The sequence below is a fragment of the Geotrypetes seraphini genome, chromosome 10 (genome assembly GCF_902459505.1).
Source record: "Geotrypetes seraphini chromosome 10, aGeoSer1.1, whole genome shotgun sequence".
In the NCBI taxonomy this organism is placed as follows: domain Eukaryota; kingdom Metazoa; phylum Chordata; class Amphibia; order Gymnophiona; family Dermophiidae; genus Geotrypetes; species Geotrypetes seraphini.
The window spans coordinates 83125610-83151409 of NC_047093.1; the positions used below are offsets into that span (position 1 = coordinate 83125610).

The following is a 25800-nucleotide window of genomic DNA, read 5'->3' on the forward strand; positions in this document are numbered from 1 at the left end:
CAGGAAATTATAGACCGGTGAGTCTGACGTTAGTGATGGGCAAAATAGTAGAGACTATTATAAAGAACAAAATGACAGAACATATACGTAAGCATGGATTAATGAGAGAAAGCCAACATGGTTTTAGTCAAGAAAAATCTTGCCACACCAATCTATTGCATTTCTTTGAAGGGGTGAATAAAGATGAACCAGTTGATATTGTGTATTTGGATTTCCAAAAGGCATTTGACAAAGTATTTAATGAAAGACTTCTGAGGAAATTAGAAAATCATGGGATAGGAGATAATGTCCTTTTATGGATTGAGAACTGGTTGAAAGACAGAAAACAGAGTGGGTTTAAATGGTCAGTATGGAGAAGGATAAATAGTGGGGCTCCCCAGGGGTCTGTGCTGGGACTGCTGCTTTTTAACATAATTATCAATGATCTAGAGATGGAAATAACTAGTGAGATAATTTTAAATTGCAAAAGGATTGTGAAACATTGTAAGAAGACCTTGTGAGACTGGAAGACTGAGTGTCAAAATGGCTGATGACTTTTAATGTGAGCTAATGCAAAGTAATGCATGTGGGAAAGAGGAACCCAAACTATAGCTATGCGATGCTAAGTTCTGTGTTAGGAGTCACTACCCAGGAAAAGGATCTAGGTGTCATTGTTGAGGATACATTGAAATCCTCAGCTCAATGTGTGGTGGCTGCTAAGAAAGCAAATAGATTGTTAGGAATTATCAGGAAAGGAATGAAACACAAAGATGAAAATGTTATAATGCCCTTGCATCACTCTATGGCCGCGCCTCGAATAGTGTGTGCTGTTCTGGTCACCATATCTCAAAAAAGATATAGCAGAATTAGAAAAGGTTCAGAGAAGGGTGGCAAAAATGATAAAAGGGATGGGACAACTTTCCTATGAGGAAAGGCTAAAGTAGGGTAGGGCTCATCACCTTGGAGAAGAGATGGATCACGGGTGATATGATAGAGGTCTATAAAATAATGAGTGGAGTGAACAGGGTAGATGTTGGAGGTGACTTACTGTTGGGCCCTGAGACAGGTGCAGATCCCTCCCCTGCCACCGGGAGTCCTGGGCCTGCTGTGTGCCTTTCTTCTGAGACTGGAGACGGTTTGCTGGAGACTACAGGATTTGGCATCTGTGGATCTGCAGTGGCCAACCTGCCTTCTTGTCTTCAGCGTTTGATCTTGGCCCTCCTGCTCCACATGGCCTGAACTTGCTGTTGTTATTTCTTGTTGACTGAATCGAGCGGAGTCTACTTCAGTGGAGCCGGAAGACCTGATGTCGGTAGATCGCTGGTGGAGCTATGAGACATTCTGGAGGATCAGCCTTGATGAGGAAGAATATCTGTGTCGCCTTGAGACATCACACAGCCAGAGATCCCGACGAATCGGCCCTGCTGTCCATTGGGCCTGCGGCTGTCCCTGCTCCGGCAGTGATTTTGATGGCGGACTTCAATATCAGCTGTGACCTGCCTCCTACTTTTTACCTGCGATCTTCAGCGTTAGCCCTCACCCAAGGTTGGGATCTAGAGATCAATTTCGGCCAGTGATAGACTATCATCGAGGGTTCTTCTCGGCCATTGTATCCTGCTGTTGCCTTACACTGATTAGAGCCCAATTGGACTTCTACTCTGTCTTGCTTGGATTGCTTTGGGTCTTTCAGGTTTTGATTTATTTTAATGTTATTCTTTTTATTTTTTATTATTTGAATTGTTATATCTTTACTATTTCATAATTGTTTTCTCAGGTACTTTAACTAGATTGTGAGCCTTCGGGACAGTTAGGGAAGTTCCAAGTACCTAATTTTATTTTATTGTAACCCGTTCTGGGCTCCTGGGGAGGACAGGCTATAAAAGTGAACAAATAAATAAATAAATCACTTGTTCACTCTTTCCAAAAATACTAGAACTAGGGGACATGTGATGGAGCTACTAAGTAGTAGATGGCTTGGGGAAATCCACTGCTTATTCCTAGGATAAGCAGCATAGAATCTGTTTTGCTACTTGGGATCTAACTAGGTACTTGGGACCTGGGTTGGCCACTGTTGGAAATAGGATACTGGGTCTATCAAAGTATGGCAATTCTTATGTTCTTAAGAAGAAATACAAAAGAAAAAAAAAGAGAATGATTAGGAGGATAAGTAAACAAATCGCTGAGTACTCTAAGGAATTAGATGAGGTAGGGAGATGAGGAGTATGATGAATAAGAGATGAAAGGAGATAAAGAAGGTAATGAGTAGGAATGTGCATGTTAAACATGGTTTTATTTGTTTTCAGTCATATTGGCTGATTTTCAATTAGTTTTTATTTCATTCTGTACTTTCTCTTGTATAAAACAATTCTGCATGAAAATTGGCTTTATGCATGTTAACTCATAGTTTTAAACATGTCAAATTGATTTTGCCAGCACGAGTTGGTGCTGAAAAGGTCTCAGCCCCAACCAAGAAGAGAATGACATGGATATGGTTCAATCCATGATCTGAAACAATGTTAAAAAACATAAAATTTAATTTCTGCAAATTGGCGCTTAACGAAATAAGATAACACTCTTCTCAACTACAGTTGCAAAATAACGCTCAGAATTTAAGAAGTTGGTTGGTTGGGCTGAGAACTTTTCAGCACCCCCTTGTAACATGAAAAGATCCAAATGTAATGTAATGCAGAAAGAATGCACATACCTAATAATGGGGTCATTGTACTAAGGCGCGCTAACTGATTTATACCCTCTTTTATGAACGCATAGCGCAGGTTTTAGCGCCGGCAGTGGTAGTAACTTCTCCGATGCTCTTATGAGCGTCGGAGCAATTACCGCAACTGCAAGCACTAAAATCCACGCTAGGCGTTCAGAAACGAGGGCATTAGCGCACGCTAACCAATTTAGCATGTGCTCATTGATTTAGCGCACGCTAAATGTTAAGGCGCCCGTAAAATATAATGGGCGCCTCAGCATGCACTAAATCGGTTATCGTATGCACTAAGTTGGTTACTGAGCCCCAGTAAAAGGACCCCAATAAGGAAGATTAACTCATGAAAAGAGAAAGGAATAGAAATGCTAACAAGGAACAGAGAGGAATCTGAGGAAGAGGAAGAAAAGAGAACAGTATGAGCAGATATGCTGTGTAAAGTTATTGGCAATGTTAAACAGAAAGTATCAAAAAGATAGCCATTACTGTGAAAATGAAAAAAAAAGATGAGAATAGGTGTGTAAGCCCCATTTTGGATAGAATGTGGAAATCAGAAATGATAGATTTCTGGTAAAGTTTTATGTATTTACTAGTCGTTAAGCCCGTTACATTAACGGGTGCTAGAATTTATGTCTGTATTTTTCTTTCTGTCTCTTTCCTCCCTCCATTTCCCTGTGTAGCGCTGTCTCTGCTTTCTTCCTCAGTCTCCACTCTCGAGCTGTAACACTACTGCTTAGCTTTTTCTCCCTGCAAGCATCTCTGCTCTCTTTCTCATCCCCAGTCTCTTTGCTATTTTTCTCTTCTTGCAGGGGTCTCTGCTCTCCTTTCTCTATATGTTCCTGATTCCTGCAAACTTCTGTTTTCTCTGTATGCTCTTGATCCTGTGTTTCCCTGTAGGTGTCTCTTCCTTTTTTTTTTTTAACATTAGCATTCGCATTCCCGTCACCTGCAACTGAAAGCTAATCACCATCAATCAATAATCACACAACTCAGTTTTATTGGAATAAATATTTGGCCGCAGCTTTATTATCTATCTGAATATTATCTTTACTTACAATGCAATCTGTGTCCAAAAACCAACAAACCCCCAATGCATATTTCACACACCCCAAGGGAGCTATTCGGTGTCGAAACTAGCTCCAGTTAAGTCTTTAAATTTATAACATTCCCCCAAACGGCCCACGGTGACGCAAGGCCATGCTTCCCCTCCCCTCCCCCCAAACATGACCCACGGTGACGCAAGGTCATGCTTCCCCTCCCCCCAAACATGATCCACGGTGACGCAAGGTCATGCTTCCCCTCGCAGCGGTATCGCATACGAGTGTCACATTTATTTATTTATTAACTGCTCATCTCCCAGATCCAACTGGGCCAAACCCCATTTTCCGCCCCACCCAAAGCTGCGACCACCTCCCCCCCAACCCCATAAGCTCCTCCAAACCCACTCAAGTCGACATATAACATGTAAACCCCCCACCCCACCCCACAACACTGACACAAAACATAACATCAGCACAAATGGGAGGGAGGGAGGGATAATCTTTTCCTGAAGAGACTACTCTACTGTTCCCCTTTCCTCACAGAATTCACTCCAGAGTGCCACAACATCCAACCAATCACGTGACTGCTCCACCCCATCACCTTAGCAACCTCCCTAATCATTTTTCTTTCTTACAAGCTCTATCTATTAACCCTTTCTTACCTCCTCTTATAAAATTGTCAATCCTTATTCTACAGACCCTTGATAACACCTCATATATTCCCCTCACTATCTGTCCCCCCTCCCATTTTACCCACACCATCATTCAATAAATATTACCAGCCGGTGACATCAGCTCAGCTAATGTTATATCACACCAGATGAATCTGGTGTTCTTCTTAACATTAGCATTCGCATTCCCGTCACCTGCAACTGAAAGCTAATCACCATCAATCAATAATCACACAACTCAGTTTTATTGGAATAAATATTTGGCCGCAGCTTTATTATCTATCTGAATATTATCTTTACTTACAATGCAATCTGTGTCCAAAAACCAACAAACCCCCAATGCATATTTCACACACCCCAAGGGAGCTATTCGGTGTCGAAACTAGCTCCAGTTAAGTCTTTAAATTTATAACATTCCCCCAAACGGCCCACGGTGACGCAAGGCCATGCTTCCCCTCCCCTCCCCCCCAAACATGACCCACGGTGACGCAAGGTCATGCTTCCCCTCCCCCCAAACATGATCCACGGTGACGCAAGGTCATGCTTCCCCTCGCAGCGGTATCGCATACGAGTGTCACATTTATTTATTTATTAACTGCTCATCTCCCAGATCCAACTGGGCCAAACCCCATTTTCCGCCACAAGCGGTGACAGCCTCGAGCTTGTCACCGCTCCCCCCACCACATAAGCTGCGGCCAACAGCTTTAAAACAAGTCTCCAATAAAATAGGCCAAACCTATGCCTGAAAGGTTGACAGCATCAGGACAATAATGTCCATGGAAAATAGCTGCAACAAACTCATGAGAAATCACTCTAAACCCCCACATGCTATCCATAACTCCAAAAGCTTAGTATTAAACCCACTCAATAGCAACCATGTCCCAATCCTTCTTACACACTCAATAGAGGACCAAACAAAACAAAAAGGGGTGGGGGCATTAGGGAAAACACAGACAGCAGACAACAGATCCTGCCTCAGGGGCAGTATGAAATCCTCTCCCTTTGCTGAACAAATGTCACAACCCATCAAAAGAATCATAAGGGAAGCAGAATAGAAGATTAGGAAACTGTCTTTGCTGGAAAAGGATTAGCAAGGGTCACTCCCAACAAATGCTCCATATACTTAACCATAAAATCTATAGTCCATGCCCCACTGGACTCAGAAACAGCTAAGAAAATCCTCACCAGCCCAATAGAATGGTAAACAAGATATTGCACATTCCCGTTACTCCACACACACACGTATAAAAGAATCCAAATTCCTGATCCTTCCAAGAAGGTGACCGGGGAATAGGCAATTGCATTTAACCTGCAGTCAACCCAACATCTCCAGACAGCTACTCCATGAACACAATAGCAGGTCGAGAAGGTGCCAGTTTACCCACTTGATAATCTGCCCAGTGCTGCAAAAAGGCTAATCGCCAGAGCACCACTACAAATCATGAAGTGCACACATTAGGCAATACTGCAAACAAATGTCACTAAACCCTCATACAAAAAACAAACAAACAAGTAAACCCTGCACATGGACACCAGATCACACGCACCCACAACCAATTTCATAACTTCCATAAAATCCCCACACCAGCAAATGTCAAGTGAACCATCTTCTAAAATCATCCTACAAACAAACAATACAGTACTAATAGAACATGCGGCTACTCCATATGAGAAAGGAGCAATGCACCTCTGGCACCCAAAATTGCAGAAAATGAGTCAAACAAAGCAGTTTGGCTCTCAGCACCTATCCAGCACCTTGCAGTTCCTCCAGTCTGAGGACACAAACAAAGCCACTTAGAAAAAACATAAGGACAGATAAAGACCAAAATGCCCAGCCAGTATACCCCTCCACAGTAACAATTAACTCCTCTCTCCCAGAGAGTCCATGTGCCTATCCAAAGCCGTCCTGAATTCAGAAACTATTTCATGCATCTACTACTCCTACACCTACTGGAATTCCAAAACTATTTCATGCATCTACCTCACCTTCTGTAACAATGTAGCGCCATACCGTACTGTAGAGCCCAGCACTGCTGCACTGCATCCCCTGCCCTCTTACTTTGGATTTGCTGTCAAATAAAAGGGGAGTCATCTCATGTATAGTTAGGCCACATAGGTATTTAAACATCACTATTATCTCCCTTCTCATGCTCCTCCTCAAAGTATACAGATGGAGATCATGAACTCAGTTCCCATATGCCTATAGGACATAGACCATCAACCCTTGTAGTAGCCTTCCTTTGAACTGAACTTAAATGTACACAAAATTCACAAGGAGGTCTCACCAAAATTTGTAGAGGGGCAGCAAACTTCCATTGTCCTGCTGGCCATACTGATTCCCATGCATCCAAACATCTGTCTAGCTTTTGCTAGCACTGTTACAACCTGGTTGCCTCCTGAAGCTCATCACATACAATCACACCAAACCCGCACTCCTCATTCGTACACCAAGGTCTTCACTCTTTAATCGCACCATTCCCTTGTGGTTTAGCAATGCAAATGCATGACCTGGCATTTCTAAACATGAAATCTGAGCTGCACAATATGAAGCCATTCTACAACTTAAGCCCATCCTCGTTAGGCACACCATCAGGACTGTCTGGTCCATTACTGCTTTGGACTCCTACAACAATCCCACTTACATAATTGTGAAAAGAACAAGCCCAATAACAAACCTTCAAACACACTACCGATAAGATCCTCCCTTGGCATAACCATCTCCTGGGACCACAACCCACTGACACCTTACTGACCAACTAGTTCCTGCCCCAGACCACCAGTGGAGCCCTCCATACCGAGAACACTGAATACGATATGCCTATGAAAATGGTAAAATGACTAAAATCAAAATACACCATATTCACCACACTCCCCTTATCTAATGCCAAGATCACCCAAAGAAAGTAAGTAGATTTGTCGATCTAAATCTGTCTCTAGTGAATCCCCAAGCTCTGTTGTAAAAGTGTTTCTATTGAGATACTCACCAATAAGTCAAACTTACCGGTCTGTATATCCCTAGTGCTGCCTTTTCTCCATTTGTTGTGGAGGGAAACCATATTCTCCCTGCTCTATTCATGCATTACCCACTCCCTACTCTACAGAAGCAGTGAGAAGGTAGTCAGCAGAGTCACCAGAACTACCCCCAAATTCTTGCAGTACCCTTGGATGTACCAGCCATTCCCCTCGTGGTATCCACCCGTAGTTCTAACGAACCCTCACAAACCCAAGCCACTGAAAATCAATCAGGGTTTTTTACACCTCCTGCCCCAGTCACATGAGGTGTTTGTACACCCTCCCCCCCAAACACTTCAGCTGTGAACCCAGAACAGAAAATATTAGTGAAGAAGTCATCTATCTCTTTACCATCTGCTACTTATTGGCCTCTTGTACCCTTGGGTTCCACAATGCCACTTTTGCATGTCTTCCTATCCCTAATAAATCCAAAAATGTCTTGTCCCCCATCATTATCGTGGCAGCTATTTATCCTTCCATCTCTATCTTTACTTTCCAGACTACTCGACCAACCCCCTCCCCCCCCTTAACTCTATCCAATAGTGCTTCTGATGCCTTGCACCTTATAAGAACAGAAGAACAGAAGAATTGTGATAATGGGACAGACCAAAAGTCCATCAAGAACAGTATCCTGTTTCCAACAGTGGCCAACCCAGGACCCAAGAACCTAGTGAGATCCTATAATCCAAATTCTATGCCCTAGTAATAAAACAGAAATTATGCTGCCTATCATAGGAATAAGCAGAGGATTTCCCCAAGCCATCTCAATAAGGCCTTCTCGGTTAGGAAAGTACCCAAACCTTTTTTAAACCCCGCTAAGCTAAGTGATTTCACCTCATTCTCCAGCAATGAATTCCATAGATTAATCACATGTTGTGTGAAGACATATTTATCTGGTTTGTTATAAATCTACTACTTAATAGATTCATTGCACACCCCCTAGTCCTAGTATTTTTGGAAAGAGTGAACCAGCGATTCACATCAGCCCTTTTCACTGCACTCCACTCAGTATTTCCTATACATGACATACACAATAGGTTGTTACCCTTACAATAACTTTGTTTAGGTTTGCTCACCACTTACCTAGATGATTCCCCACTAACACCATAAAAACTTTTACCCTTTAATTTCTCCAGCACAAATAAACCAAACCCTCAACTTTACTACAATGAACCCTCTCCCTTTCCACAGAGACAGACACCAAGAAATCTATTTCCCCCTAACACACACACCACACACCCAGAAAAACACCACAAGTACATAATATGAATGTACCTTAAACACCAAGAACAGGTCATCTCCAGCTGAGCTAACAAATCAGGACAGCTGACACCATGCTGAATCACCACAGAAAGAATGGCAGACACAGGAAGATCCAAGAGACCCAGAAAGGCCATAGCACAAAAGGAAAATTAGGAAGATGGCCCCTATTGACACTCCAAACAAAATTTTTAAATCACAATACTGTGAATGCTGATGCCATACAGTCATGCAGCCGCTGAGCACATAACTATTGCAATGGCAGCTGCCAGTGCTCCTAAGCTCCCAGACACGGGAACACCAAATCCGCGAAGGCCGCAAATCCACAACTCTGCCTAGCTGTAAAAACAAACACCTGAATGCAGCATTGGCACTTCCCAACTCCCTCCTTCTAACACCAGAATTTAGAGTCAAAGCCTCAAATCTATCTAGAAGTGCCCTACCATGTGGCACACAGACCAGCCAGTCACTACCCTCGTGAACTAAAGACCAACCACCTGCCAGTTCCTTCAAACTAGCCTACTAAGAAACAACCTGGCAAAATTACACCTCAACAGAAAGACCTCTCTGTGTCACACGAAATAACCCCAACAGGTAAGTCCCTCTCTCACACACTGTACATTAGCGAGCAAACACCTTTCACATCCCATCTCCCTCACAGTCAACCCACTCTGCCCACGGTCGTGCAGACAACTCACCAAATGGCAGCCCAGCGCTAACTACTGCTCCACACAGGGGACTGTTGTGCTGCCAGGCTGTTAAACCTCAACAGAAGAGCCCAAACTGCTCCTCTCCATTGCAGTCTCTGCTTAATCAGGCAACAAATCCAGCACCTGACAGACAAATAGCCTGCCCTGACTAAAACACAGACACAGAGAAGGTTAACAAGGCAAAAAATTATCTTACTCAAAATAAACCAAACTTCCTAACATTAAAATCACAATGAAAAAGAATATTTTTAGTAAGAATTAATATACTCTGAAGAGAATAATCTTTTCCTGAAGAGACTACTCTACTGTTCCCCTTTCCTCACAGAATTCACTCCAGAGTGCCACAACATCCAACCAATCACGTGACTGCTCCACCCCATCACCTTAGCAACCTCCCTAATCATTTTTCTTTCTTACAAGCTCTATCTATTAACCCTTTCTTACCTCCTCTTATAAAATTGTCAATCCTTATTCTACAGACCCTTGATAACACCTCATATATTCCCCTCACTATCTGTCCCCCCTCCCATTTTACCCACACCATCATTCAATAAATATTACCAGCCGGTGACATCAGCTCAGCTAATGTTATATCACACCAGATGAATCTGGTGTTCTTCTTTATTCCTTCTTCACGTATGGTTGATTTATTAAAAGTTTTTATATTTTTCCTATTTGTTGCATGCCTGTCTCCTTGGTCGCTGTATGTTTCTCTTTTTTTGCTTTCTGTGTTTGTTTGTTTTTTTTTTGCTGATTGTCTACTTGGTCGCTGTCAGTCTGTCTGTCTCATTGGCTGCTGTATGTGTTTTTTGCAGTCTAACTCCTTGGCCACTGTATGTCTGTATGGTTTATTTTCCTGAATTTATCCTTGGGCATTGTATTTTTTTTTTTTCTGTTTGTCTCATTGGCTGTTTGTACTTTTTTTTTTTTTGCTGTCTCCTTGCCCACTGTCTCTCTGTCTGTCTCCTTGGCTGCTGTATGTCTGTTTGTCATTTTTTCCCCTGTGTCTCTCTCTCTCCTTGTCCTCTGTGTTTTGTTATTTTTTCAATCTGTCTCTTTAGCCCCCTGTCCTTCTGTGAGTGTCTGTGTGTCTCTCTCTCCTTGTCCTCTGTGTTTTGTTATTTTTTCAATCTGTCTCTTTAGCCCCCTGTCCTTCTGTGACTGTCTGTGTGTCTCTCTCTACTTGTGCACTGTTGTTTGTTTGTTTTTTTCAATCTCTCTTTAGCTCCTGATCCCCTCTCACTGACCCTTGTGCGACTGCATGTTATTCCGGCTGGGTTTCCATGGCAACCCTGCTCGCGGGTCTGTGAGTGTAGGACCATTTTGTCGGGTCTGGGCGCTGTGTAGCGGGGAGGCGGGGCCTCAGCACCGGCCGGGCGGCTCGCACCGCCGGCCCCCAGGAACCCGAGGCCGGTGGCGGGGGAGGCAGGGACATGCCTGGTGTGCCATGGTGCAGGAGGAACGGAGATCGTCGTCTGGCTGCGGTCCGGCTTGTGGAGGCGATCGGGTGGTGACGTATTCGCGCGCATGCGCACTCCTTCGGCCACAGACCTACAGCGCACGGAACACGCAAATAGAAGTGCGCATGCGCGAGTTAGCCTTTTATTATATAGGATTAGTTATTTATATCCTGCCTATCAATGGAGGTTGGTTAAGTGACTTTACATTCAGGTACTCTACTACTACAAATTATTTCTATAGCGCTACCAAACCCACGCAGTACTGCAGAGTCACAAAGAATAAGAAAACAGTCCCTGCTTGAAAGAGCTTACAATCTAAACAGACAAGACAGACAAACAGGATGCAATGGATACAGTTAAGGGGAACGGTAATCAGCGGGCTGGGTTGGAGGTCAGAGGAGTAGAGTTGAGGATTGAAAGCTATATCAAAATGTGGTTTTTCAAGTTTCAAGTTTAATTCATTTTAATATACTGACCATCGACGTGCACCTGGCCGGTTTACAATGCTAAAAATGAAAGATTAAAATAAATTTTTCAAGGGGGGGAAATTTGGACATTAAATAGACAAATTACAAATACGAACATTAGCTTGAGGGTTAAGGGGGAGGGGAAGTTAAAAATTACATCATTAAAAACAAATTAATTAAAAGAAAGAGGGGGGGAAGTAAAACACCAGGATTGGGGATCGCTTCTTATAAGCGGTTCGTGTTTATACTGCTAGCTGTTTAAAAAAGGGAAGGGTCTTGATGGACAAACTTGGGAAATTAATTCCAGGCATAGGGGGCAGCTAGATGAAAGGAATGAAGTCTAGAACTGGCAGTGGAGGAGAAGGGTAACATTAAGAGTGACTTATCTGAGGAACGGAGTTCTCTGGGAGGTGTATAAGGAGAGAGATGGTAGGAGAGATATTGAGATGCAGCAGAATGAACACACTTGTATGTCAGCAATAGGAGCTTGAACTGTATGTGATGGCAGATAGGGAGCCAGTGAAGTGACTTAAGGAGAGGGGTGACATGAGCGTAGTGTGTGCTAAATCAGTTAGTGCATCTCAATGAATTCTCCCCCCCCCCCATTTTGTAGAATACTAGCATTTATTCATGCGAGTGTGACAATCATACATGTTAGTGTTAGTTGTACACACAGCTGTATTCGATGACATGTATGTACTGTATATGCCCGGCGGTGTTCACAGGTGGAGGAGCATGGGACCATAGGCAGGGCTGATATTTATGCGTGTAGCTAACAGAATACAGTAAGTTACACAAGCATTTCCCCCAATCAGACCCTGGGAGATCACCCAGGGACACCTAGAAGTGTATGCCAACAAATATATATGTATGCATGCCATTTTGAAATTATACATGTTTGTGCTGCCAATTGAGGAGAAAGTCTGTAAACCTTCAGGAAATCATAAGAACTTAAAAGTTGCCATATTGGGACAAACTGAAGGTACATCAGTCCTTTCCAACAGTGGCCAACCCAGGACACAAGTACCTGGCAAGATCCCAAAGAGTACAACATATTTTATACTGCTTATCCTAGGAATAAGCAGTGAATTTTCTCACATCCATCTTAAGAATGGCTTATGGACATTTCTTTTAGAAAATTATCCAAACTTTTTAAAACCCTGATAAGTTAATTGCTTTCATCATATTTTCCAGCAACAAATTCCAGAGTTTAATTTACACCTTGAGTGAAGAAATATTTTCTCTGGTTTCTTTTAAGTCTACTACTTAGGGCTCCTTTTACTAAGGTGCGTTAGGGCCTTAACGCACAGAATAGCGCATGCTAAATTGCCACGCACGCTAGACCTTAATGCCAGCATTGAGCTGGCATTTTTCTAGAAGCGTACCATGTGGTTTAGCGCGCAGTAATTTTGTGCGTGCACTAAAAACACTAGCGCACCTTAGGAAAAGAAGCCCTTAGTACAGGGGTAGGCAATTCCGGTCCTCGAGAGCCAGAGCCAGATCAGGTTTTCAGGATATCCAAGATAAATATGCATGAGATAGATTTGCATCTCAAAGAGGCAGTGCATGCAAATCTATCTCATAGATATTCATTGTGGATATCCTGAAAACCTGACCTGGCTCCAGCTCTCGAGGACCGGAATTGCCTACCCCTGCCTCAGTGACTCCATCACATGCTCCCTAGATAAAGTATTTTTGGAAAGAGTAAACAAGCACTTCACATCTACCCATTCTACTCTACTCAGTATTTTATAGCCCTTTATCATGTCTCCCATGTGCCGTCTTTCTCCAGGCTGAAGAACCCTAGCTGCTTTAACCTTTCCTCATAGGGAAATCATCCCATTCCTTTTATCATTTTTGTCATCCATCTCTGTACCTTTTCTAATTTTTCTATATCTTTTTTTTCATATGCGGCAAACTAGAATTGCACATAGTATTCAAGGTGCAGCCACGCCATGGAGTGATACAAAGGCATATTAATAACATTCTCATCTTTGTTTCCCATTCCTTTGCTGATAATTCCTAATGTTCTATGTGCTTTCTTAGCCACTGCCACACACTGAGCTGAGGGTTTCAACGTATCCTGAATGATGGCACCTAGATTCTTTTCCTGGGTAGTGATTCCTAATGTGGAACCCTGTATCACATTACTATAGTTTGGGTTCCTCTTTCCCACATGCATCACTTTGCCGTTTTGGTGGAGGATGGGCTGGGGAGGGCTTCAATGGCTGGGAGGGTGTAGATGGGCTGGAGTAAGTCTTAACAGAGATTTCGGCAGTTGGAACCCAAGCACAGTGCCAGGTAAAGCTTTGGATTCTTGCCCAGAAATAGCTAAGAAGAAAAAAATTAAAAAAATTTAAATTGAATCAGGTTGGGCAGATTTGATGGACCATTCTGGTCTTTATCTGCCTTCATCTACTATGTTACTATGTTACATTAAATGTCATCTGCCATTTTGATACCTACTCTCCCTATGTCACAAGGTCCTCTTGCAATTTTTTTCACAATTCTCTTGTGATTTAACAGCTATGAATAACTTTGTGTCATTAGCAAATTTAAGTGTCTTACTAGTTAATCCATCTCTAGATCATTGATAAATACGTATGTTAAAAAGCAACGGTCCTAGCACCAGACCTCTGGTGAACCATTATTTACCCTTCTCCATTGAGAATATTGATTATTTAACCCTACTCTCTGTTTTCTATCTCTAACCAGTTCTTAATCCATAATAGTACATTACCTGCTATCCCATGACTTTCTAATTTCCTCAGAAGTCTTTCATGAGGAATTTGTGTAATGCCTTTTGAAAATCCAAATGCACAATATTGACTGACTCACGTTTATCAACATGTTTATTCATTCAACCATTTGAAGAAATGTAGTAGATTGGTGAGGTAAGATCTCTGTTGACTAAATCAATGTTGACTCTGTAATTTTGTTCTTTATAATAGTCTCTACCATTTTGCCTTGCACCAGTGTCAGACTCACCAGTCTATAATTTCCTGAGGAACATAAGAAATAGTCTATAATTTCAGTGAATATAAGAAATGCTGGGAGAATAAGGGAACAACCTCACCATTTATTTTTGGAACACTGCCAAGAACACACAGGCTTTGGAACCTAAATGTTCTTGGGAATATCTGTAACTTCCAATATTGATTTCTTTTGCTCTCCTTTTCTAAATGGAGAATACATATATATCTTTGATCTCACCTAAAACATGCTCACTTGGCAAATTTGGACGTATACATTTTGGCTTTCCAAGACAGGTATTTAGATATTCATATGATATATACATGTTCGAGCCAGTTCATATACATCTTTATCACAAACAGGGCTTCTAAAACAAGGGTCATTGTCCCCATACTGTAGGGCATAGGATAATGGATATCAGTAAAAGATCTTTCTTCATTTAGCAGTTAATTTACTAACAGCATTACTCAGAGTCCATTACATAAAATGCTGCCAATAATATATATTAATTAAATTAGACTGCGCTGTTAGTAAATGACTCTCTTAGGGGTCCTTATGTTAAAACCATGGCAAATGTGGCCTTAGCACACACTTATTTGAGTCTTTTCTAAGCACTAAGGCCACTTTTGATATGGCCAGAAAATGGCTAATTCTGGTAGAAGGATATAGGAATCTGAACTCTAGGTAATTATCCCCTAGTCGTGAATTGATTGCAGAAGGATGTCATACACATCTTTTAACTCCACCTCATTCCCCAGCAGATTGTACTGTCACCTTCAGTTTTTTCTTCTGCAAGTGAATTGAAAAAAGGGTCTTTCTGATCTGCTTTGCTTAGTTTTATTATTATTATTATTATTATTATTTTATTGTTGTTGTTTTTTTGGAGAGAGGTCTTCAAGTAGTGAGGCTTCAGTGTCAAGAGAATCCAAGTTTCTGGGGAAGCTCTGCCTGGGAGAGGACACAGACTCCCTAAGAGTAGTCTGTAGCTAGCAGGGCAACGCTTTAGTGTACCTATGTAGCCTGCTGCTTCCCTTGACCTAGGAAGTGCGGAACACTTTGCACTGTTGGCTCCAGATAGACTTATTGTCCAATGGCATGCCTCTGGGCATCCCTTCATGAATGATTTTGACAACCAATGCCAGCCTGTACTGCTGGGGGGGGGGGGAGTTCACTGTGATGGGCATTCCATTCAGAGATGCTTTCACAGAGAAAATGGTCTATAAATTGGTTGGAGCTTCAAGCCATTTGACTGGCATTACAGTCGATGGAGAGTTCCCTGGAAGGCAAGGCAGTCGGTGCTTTCTCAGACAATGCAACCGCAGTAGCTTATGTCAACTGGCAGGGGGCCTCCAGAAGTGTTCTGTTGTTTAAGGGGCTAGTCTCTCTTGCTTTCAAGCTTGAGTGGAAAAGGGTTTTATGGCCTCTCACCCAGACATGACCAGATTTTTGAAAGGGGCACTCAGGTTACATCCTCCTATATCAGCCTTTCCCAGAGTGGAACCTTAGCATCATTTTGAAGGGATTTAATAAGGCTTCGTATGAACTTCTGCGGAAGGCATCACTCCTGGATCTCACTGTTAAAGACAAGATTTCTGGTGGTGAAAAAGAATCTCAGATGCAGCAGGGTATGACGCTGCCCATGCCAGTAACATCTCAGCTGATGATTGATGGTTTCTTTACGCAGCAGATAGCAGGTATAGGCCTTTGCTGTAGGTGGCATCAGTGGAACTGCTGTGTTATTGGGGGGAGGAGGGTAATGTTTCTCTCAGCCCTCCTGAGCATTCGATGCCTGTCTGGAGCACTGCACTTTTTGAACCTCGTGGTATAGTCTTCTTGGTACTGGCCTGCAAGACTCTGGCTCTGCTTGGGCTCTGCCCAGGAACAGTTTCATCCCACTGCTGGAGATCATGATGGAAAGACCTTTGTTGCATTGACCCTCACAGGGTCCCCCAGTATTTCATTGGAGATCTGAAGGATCATCTCTACATAGAACAGGCCAGCTGATTGCTGAGGTAACTTTAGATGCCATATGGGGACTTCTTGCCAAACTGGAATCCACATTTGTAAGTTGCTCATCTGATATTACCAATTTAAAACAATCTTGTGGGATATTAGCTACAGGTTTGAGACTTTAGAAATAAACTATTGTATACATCTTGAAAATTTGGAAAGATCATTGAAGGATAATTCTGAGATAATACAAACTTTAGTTAAAGACAAATTATTATATATCAAAAATTGGAGTAATTTGAGAATCAATATAGACACTTTAATCATTGACTACTTAATTTTCTGAAAGTCTTGGGTTAACAACCATTAAAGATTTTTAAGAGATATCTTACTGATGATTGAGATATATTGAGGTGTTTGAGGCAGGAAGTCTGTTAGTCACAAATTTGCCAAAATTTGTGACCAACGGATTTCCTGCCTTAATCACCTCAAGCCCCAGCCAATCAGATTTGAGGACCCACTATGTATATATAAAAACAAACTGCAGACCTGACAGCACACCCTGAAGAAAGCCACAGTATGATGGCTGAAACATCGGTTCTACCTACCCAGATACAGCAAGACTTGGACAACTGTAACAGTCGTTTTTGTTCCTTTTTTGGATGCAAAGAAGCTTACAATTGGCCAAATTCCTCAGACTTCAGAAGCTCTCCCTGTTCTTGAGGAATAGATTAACATACTTATTCATCATGCCAATGCCTGATTTCTGTTAATATCGTTTCATCTAATATGTGTTTTCCCCCCTCCTGATTGCTAGTTTGTGGTCTAAACATATCTTCACTGCTTACCTTTACGTCGGAGGATAATTTACAAGGTTTCAATACTCACTTTCAAGGCATTCCAGACAGGTTTACCCAAATATCTCTTTTCTCTAACAATTCTTTATACACCAAATTGGGTCCTGTGTTCATCAAGCAATCACTGCCTTGTTCTCACTGGATCAAAAGAGTGTGCAATTTGAGTGCACCAGATCCAATGCTTTTTATTTCCTGTTGCCATTTACTTGGAATATTTTACCTTTACACATTTGCAGTGAGTTATCATTTAAGAAGTTTAAATCAGCCTTGAAAACTTGGCTGTTTCAGCAGGCACATACTGGTGGCTAGGTATGGAGTCCCTATGGTTAAGGAACACTGACTTTCTGGCTTCCTGGCTGCTACTTTTAACCTGTTTCCTCCAAATTTTTTAATATCTTTTTCCGTCTCTCCTAACCTTTGTCTTGAGTGTGTTTGGTAATGCTGTCTTATGTATTGAATGGAGTTCCTTTCCTTTTTTTTTTTTTTTTTTTTTAGTTTGTAAACCCTTGGTTCTGCAAATCAGTAAGGGCAGGATAAAAATATTTAATTAACTATTATCTTGGGTAAAGTATATGATTTTTTTCTCATGTTTACAATTACAAGGGGCCACTGAAAAGTTCTCAGCCCAACCAACAAACTTGGGGCGGTCTCCATCGAGGGCTATAAGCTTAGTCCAGTGATTTTCCACTTTTTTCATTCCGTTGGAAAAATGCAGAACAACAAAAGTGGAAAACCATTGGACTAAGGGCTCCTTTTACTAAGGTGCGTTAGGGCCTTAACGCGCGGAATAGCATGTGCTAAATTGCCCCGCACACTAGACCTTAATGCCAGCATTGAGCTGGAATTATTCTAGAAGCATATCGTGCGGTTTAGCGCGCGGTAATTGTGTGCATGCGCTAAAAACGCTAACGCACCTTAGTAAAAGGAGCCTTTAAGTGTATAGACCTCGATAAAGACTGCCCCAACTTTGTTAGTTGGGCTGAGAACCCCTGATCTGTCATATTGCTTTGACAAGTGGATGCCTGCAATTAATTCTTAAAATTGAATTAAAAAAAAAAAAAAAGATTTTTTTTCTGTGACTAAAATTACTAAAGAGAAGAATTTAAAAGTACAATGTTAAGTACATAAGTACATAAGTACATAAGTAGTCGCCTCCGCCGGGGCAGACCAGAGGTCCATCCAGCCCAGCGGTCCGCTCACGCGGCGGCCCATCAGGCATATTGCCTGGTCAGTGGTCCCTGACTAATTTTATTGCCTACCTCTACAGTTATCTCTAAACCTTCCACTGCTCTTATCTGTACCCCTCAATCCCTTTGTCTTCCAGGAACCTATCCAGGTCATCCTTGAAACCCTGTACTGTGCTATTTCTTATCACGGCCTCCGGAAGGGTGTTCCATGTGTCCACCACCCTCTGTGTGAAAAAGTACTTCCTTGCGTTTGTTACTTTTAAACCACTCTGAAAGCACAACCGAAAAATGCTTCACCTCAACCTTGCTATGAAAAGCCTTCACGTTCTTTTAGCTGGGCTCAGTAAGGGCTATTTTCAGATAAATTTGTATTGGTAAAGTTAAATGACTGAACAATGTCCTTCACAAAGACATTGTGAACCAGTCAAAACAAAAAAGAGACTGAAGCTTTTTTCATGTTCACGTTTAATATGTTGAAGTACAAAATTCCTCCATTTTCTCCATTATCTTTCTTTACCTCTCCTCTTATCCTCAGTTCCTCCAATGAATTTTCTTGATTGCATTAGGCAAGTGCAATAAAGTAATATACTGTATGTGCTGTAATACAGTTATAACTTAGGGGAAGGGTTAATTTTAGGGCAAGACCCCAGTAGAGAAAAAAAAAAAAAGTTGAGCACAGAATCAATTCAATAAACAAGTATGATTAATAATGTAACCAAAGTTTATTAGCATCATCTCCTCTGCCCTCCAATTCTCTTTCCTGCTGGGAGCTTAGTGTATCTGCGAAAGGAAATGAACACGATGTGAAAATAGCACTTATAGCTCCTCCAGCCATCAGTTCATTCACGCTGAGATACTTTTCTTTGTTAAAGATTTCTCATCTGTCAGGCATTTCATCTGAAGACTCTCATCAGCTACAAGCTGGCAGATCGTATAGGCCATTCTCCAGTGGTTTCTAGTCTTTTTTTTTTTCTACCAGTCAGTGGGCGAACGCTTAGGGGCCCTTTTCCAAAGCCGTTGTAAGCGATGCTGCCACAGTAAATGCACCAAAGTCCATTCAATTCCTTTGGGCTCCGGTGCATTTACCATGGCAGCATCGCTACCATAGCTTTGTAAGAGGCTCTTAGGACCAGCTTCTATAAACAGTGCCAAGGTTAGGTGCCACTAGGCGCCCTAATCATGGACACCTAGCAACGCCTAACTTAAATCCCCGTGCAACTTAATTTTGTTAAATTGGTTAAATGGTGTGCTAATTGACCTCACCGTCAAAAAACAAGTAAAAAAATTATTTGAATTGATAATTACTGTTACACGTGAATATCTGCGCGGTGCCTAGCAATGCCTAAGTTGAGGCGCCCTCTGACACCTAACGATGCCTACCTGAAAAGTAGGCATGGTTAGGGGAAGAGAATAGGTGTGATAAACTTAGGCATTGTTAAGCATCTGAGATAGATGCTAGTAGGTTTGGCCTGATAAAGCCTGACCTAATATACTGACACCTACCTCTAGGTGTGATCAACAACCATGCGGACTGTCCCTAAAATTTAGGCATGGATAGGCACCATTTATAGAATCTGGCCCTTAGTGGGCAATTCTATTACTTAGTGCCTCCATATACAAAGCTTGTGCACTGAGCACCAATTCTAAAATGGCATCTGTGCGCCAAGCTGCTGTTATAGAATACTTGCATAAACCCAAATTGGTGTGCCTTAAATTAGAAACGACTATTTATACTGAGTCAATGACAGACGTTCCTAAGTTATGTGCATAAGTTGGAGATATGCTCATAGCCTTCCTATGTTCTGCCCACATTCATGCCCCTTGCTGTTATACGCTATGGCGCTCTTTTTCAAAGCAGATGAACATCGTAAAATGCCCCCCCCCCAAAAAAAAAAAAAAAAAAAAGTCCATCTGCTAAAATTTCCAAATTCTGATTTTGAAAAGTCAGATTTTGGACATGTCATATTGAGGTTCATCCAAATAGCAAGGGGAGGGGGTTGTGGGCATGTTTTGGGCGGTCCCAACAGTAGGATGTCTAACAGGGATTTTCAAATGGGAAGAAATGTCCACGTCTAAAAATAAGGACATTTCTATTTATGTCCAAGTTACAAAAAGTTGTTCTAACTGATTACTGGAGAGATTAAGACATAACCTCTCCTTATTCCCCCAGTGGTTTCTGTCCCCCTCCCTCTCCCCTGAAAGTGAAAATGGAAAGGAAAACCAGGCTCTGTGTCAGCTGCAGGTGTTATAACCATTCTGAGCAAAGCAACATAAAAGTTAGATAAATAACCTAGATGTAGTATATGTAGTAGACTGTGATCCAAGGGCCCCAGGTTTAAGTCCCGCTTCATTTTTTTAAATAATTTAATAATACTGAGCTTTCCAGAAATAGAAAAATATCTACTGGACCATCAGGTACAGTAAGTATTTTTCAAGTCCTAGACGGATCACATAAAAAAAGAATTATACTGGCGTTTGAGCCTTTTTCCCTTTGTTTACAGTCTACTGTACTAACCACTAGGCCAGGGCTGCTCAAGTCCGGTCCTCGAGATCTACTGACAGGACAGGTTTTCAGGATACCCACAATGCATATGCATGAGAGAGATTTGCCTGCACTGCCTTCTTGGTATGCAAATATCTCTCCTGCATGTTCATTGTGGATATCCTGAAAACATGGTCTGCCAGTAGATCTCGAGGACCGGACTTGGGCAGCCCTGCACTAAGCTATTTCTCTGTTCTACAAGAATGTCTGTGTGGCCATATTTATGAAAATTATGCTAGACAGACATTCATGTTCCTGTTTTTTTTATGATTCAAAAGTTGAACTTTTTACTTTGAAAAATGGTAATTCATTTTGGACATTTTCACTGCAAAAACATCCATCTCACAGCCATAATCATACAGGACATCTAGACATTTTTTCCTGTTTGATTATGGCTGTAAAATGGCTGTTTCTTTCTTTTTTTATTAACACTATGAGCACGTTAGGGTTTTTGATTGCCAGCCACTGCGGTAAAATCTCCAATGCTCATAGAGTTCCTGTGAGTGTCAGAGGTTTTACTGCAATGGCCGGTGATAAAAAAAAACCAAACCCTAGCCGTTTGATAAAAGGGGACCTTCGTGCCTCTGATGCACATAAATGGCATATAAGTGTAGGTGTCAAGTTATAGGATTGGCCTGTTAGGCATCAGACTTGGACTCATTTCCAAAGACTCCATCAGCTGTCTACTACTAAGTGTCCTGCAAAATATCCAAGAAGGTTTGCAGTCAAGAGATTAACCCCCCACACCTTGACCATTGTCCAGTGATGATATCTACTGAGGTTTGAATGTGGGCCTAAAGTCATTTTCAAATGGTGCTTTTAGCAAATCACTGATCTAGCAGACTCCCTGGTCACTCTATACTAGGAGTGGTTTTAGCGCGCGCTACAACGCTAACGCCTCCATAGAGCTTGCTTTAGTATTTTTCATTTAGCGTGTGGTTTGCGCACGCTAATCTTTTGCGCGTGCTAAAAATGCTAGCGCACCTTAGTAAAAGGAGCCCTAGATCTCTGTCAGGAATTAAACCTGTCCAATTATTGTGTCTCTACAAATAAAAAAATAGCCAGGTGCACCTTTTTTTTTTTTTCAAGAACCAGAATTGCAAACATGTGGTTTTATGTACTGTAAATAGACTCTGCTTGTTGATCAGGTGATTTGTATCATTGTAATGTAATGTAATGTAATTTATTTCTTATATACCGCTACATCCGTTAGGTTCTAAGCGGTTTGAAGAAAATATACATTAAGATTATAAATGAGAAGTAAGAAGGTACTTAAAAAATTCCCTTACTGTCCCGAAGGCTCACAATCTAACTAAAGTACCTGGAAATTAATAAAGAAGAGAAAATAAAGATGGTTGAAAAAAGAAAAATTCTATGTGAATTTATAGGATGGAAATTAAACTGACAGTGAAGAACTGTATGAAAAATACATATGGAATGCAGTTAGAGAGGGTAGGTTACAATCTATTTATGGTATTTGTTTAATTGGAAGGTGTTAAGGTGGGTAATTTGGGGGAAGGTTATCTGAAGGTAGGTGAATCTTCTGGCGGTAAAAGAGGAGGGGTTAAGATATTTGGATGAATTTTTTGAAAAGCAGGGTTTTGATTTCTTTTCTGAATGTTTTGAAGTTGTCTGATATTGTCATAAGATTGGAGATGGAATGGTTGATTTTTGCTGCTTGTGTTGCCAGAAGGTTGTCATTGGTTTCTTATTTTATGATATTTAGGTTGGCGTTGATGAGTGCATTCAATTTTATGTTAATTTGGAGTAGAGAATGACATGGTGAGAGAATTCATCACCGTTCCCATCCCTGTGGATAACCGTGGGAAAGCATCCTGTGTCATTCTTTAGTGTCTATCTAAACCTCAGTCCTTCTACACCAGCATTCTTTAATGCAAGACTTGAGGGTCAGTGGTTGTGCCCATTCATACTCTGATTCTTCCCTGTCTCCTTAAAGCAGGAGTGTCAAAGACCCTCCTCGAGGGCTGCAATAAGAACATAAGCAGTGCCTCTGCTGGGTCAGACCAGAGGTCCATCGTGCCCAACAGTCCGCTCATGCGGCTACCCATCAGATCCAGAACCTGTATAGTAATCCTCTATCTATAGCCTTCTATCCTCTTTTCCTTCAGGAAATCATCTAATCCTTTCTTGAACCCCAATACAGTATTCTGTCCTATCACACCCTCTGGAAGCACATTCCAGGTGTCCACCACCCTTTGGGTGAAGAACTTCCTAGCATTGGTTCTGAATCTGTCCCCTATCAATTTTTCCGAATGCCCTCTCGTTCTTGTAGTTTTTGAAAATTTGAAGAATGTGTCCCTCTCCACTTTCTCTATGCCCTTCATGATCTTGTAAGTCTCTATCATATCCATTCTAAGCCTCCTCTTTTCCAGGGAAAAGAGCCCCAGTTTCTCTAATCTTTCAGCATATGAAAGGTTTTCCATACCTTTTATCAATCTCGTCACTCTTTTCTGAACCCTCTCGAGTATCGCCATATCCTTCTTAAGGTATGGCGACCAATATTGGACGCAGTACTCCAGATGCGGGCACACCATTGCCCGATACAATGGCAGGATAACTTCTTTCGGCTTCATTGTCCTGTCAACCATCACCCCCAAGTCCTTTTCTAGGGTACTTTCACCCATTACCAGCCCTCCCATCGTATAGCTGTACTTTGGGTTTCCGTTTCCTACATGCAAGACTACATTTCTCTACATTAAATTTAATCTGCCATTTTGTTGCCCACTCTTCTAGTTTGTTCAGATCCCTTTGTAAATCCTCACTGTCCTCTTTGGTCCCAACTCCACTAAATAGTTGGGTTTTCAAGATTTCCCCAATGAATATGCATGAGATCTATTAGCATACAATGAAAGCAGTGCATGAAAATAGACCTCATGCATATTCATTGGGGAAATCCTGAAAACCTGACTGGATTGTGGCCCTCGAGGAGGGACTTTACACCCCTGCCTTAAAGAGTGACATGGGAATGGCTTCCCGCAGTTATCCACGGGAACAGGAACAGTGATGAATTTTCTCACCATGTCATTCTCTAATTGGAGTACCATGGGTTGCCCTGCTCTACCATTTTTCTACAAGCTAGACCATAATTTAAGGCAACTGTGACATTATCTACTATTTTTTTTATCAGTCTTTGCAGGCACCATGTGAAATCAGAGAATAGCACTATAACACAATGAAACAAACAGCAACTCATACATAGAACAAACATGTATCAATCCAATTCTGTCACATCTTTAAGATGTCATTACCTACTGGGAATCTTTTCTGCTTTCTCATGCGCACATTACAATGCTTGGCTCACCTTCTTTGTCCTAGGTATAGTGAATCAATTTAGTGCCTGTTGAGCTCCATTTTGAAAACTGATTCTTTTGTTTTTCTGGTACTTTGCCTTAATTATAGTGTACTAATGGAAACATAAAAAAATGAATTCACATATTATGACATATTCAATGTCTATGTTATAAATTAGCCCAAATGATGTATTTTATTGCAGTCTGAGAATTATGTAAATTAAGATGCATTATCTTAATTTAAAAAGAATGACTGTGATACACTATACTCAGCAGTCATTATAATGCCCATTGCCTGTGACACTGCAGTCATCAGACTCGACAGACCTCTGGTTTTCTTTCATTCTGAGCAAAGTATATAATCTTCTAACTATGTCTTGAGATCGCTAACCCATTCTTTGGCATCTATTGCCAAGCAGGGTACTATTGTTCAAACTCAGCAAGGCTGTACTGATCCTTATTTGCAATGATTACTGCATATTGTACAGGCACAAATTACTGCAGACATGTTTGAATGCAGTATATCTCACTGCCCAAACTTTTCAAAATATTCTCTTTTTTTTTTGTCTGTGTGTATTGTGCTGCAGGAGAAGAAGCACTGACCATGTTTATGGATAAAAGCCGACTAGACCGGAAATCTGGGAATGCCACCCAGAGTGTGGAGGCGTTGCACCAGCTGGCTTCTTCCTACTTTGTTGACCGTGATGGAACCATGAGGAGACTCCACGAAATCCAGATCTCTACTGGGGCCATCAAGGTATGGGCTCCACGCCTGGGGAAAGCAAACAGACACTGAGAGAAAGAAAAGAAGCTTTACTGTTAAGCCTTAGCACAGATTTCAAGTAGCTACAATGCAGCTTTTCAAAGCAATCAAGATTAATCACTAAGAAATATGGTTACCATTGGGCTCCAGAAAATAACGAGGATGGATTGAAACATCCGGGTTTCATTTCCATTGCTTTCAGTAGAAGTAAAACCCGGATGTCTCAATCTGTCCTCCTTTTTCTGGAGCCATATGGTAACCCTACTAAGAAAGAAGGAGCAGGTATAATAGAAAGCTATTGGAAGCCTACAGACAAAGAAAAGGCAGCTCCAGCAACAAAGGTCTGTTTCGCTAAAAGGAAGCAGCTTAAGGAATAATTTTAAGATTATATTGTTCAGTTAGTTAATGCACAGAAAGGAAATCTGCCCTCTCTGCTAACTATAATCTGTGTTCCCTTCTCAGAGCTTGGTGTTTCACAGATACCAAGATTGGCAGTTAGTGAGGCTAGGACAGTAGTCGGCTGTTTGCTGCATTCCGATATTAGAATGCTGAGTTTAGTATCATGGAGACTCAATTCCAACACAAAAAAGGTTAAATACTCAGGATAAAAAAGGAAAGAGAGAGGAAATGGAGTAATGAAGATAACCTGTTCAACCTGGACTGTTTCTTTTCAATCTTACAATTATTCACACCATGTCATGGAAAGAGAGTTCTAGGAGTTACAGATGAGCAAGGCAGTTCTATAGACTACATGTTCACAGTTACATGCCAATTAAATAAATTAGAATAGTAGGGGGTTGATATTCAGCTGACAGCACTCAGAATTTGCTGACCACCGCTGGTATTAAGTCCAGAAATTCAATGCTAGACCATGTTGGGGCTCCGGTTGGGGCTCCGGCAGTGACCTT

The 25800-nt window shown here is 41.6% G+C and overlaps 1 protein-coding gene across 4 annotated transcripts in view; it reads left to right on the forward strand.

Annotated features, from left to right (window-relative positions):
• Nucleotides 1-25800, forward strand: part of BRINP1 (BMP/retinoic acid inducible neural specific 1) — a 279680-nt gene that overhangs the window by 164068 nt on the left and 89812 nt on the right. For all 4 annotated transcript variants that reach the window (XM_033962434.1, XM_033962435.1, XM_033962436.1 and 1 more), the window contains one exon: nucleotides 24717-24886. In XM_033962434.1, the coding sequence (XP_033818325.1) occupies nucleotides 24717-24886 (170 nt within the window). The remainder of the gene's footprint in view (nucleotides 1-24716; nucleotides 24887-25800) is intronic.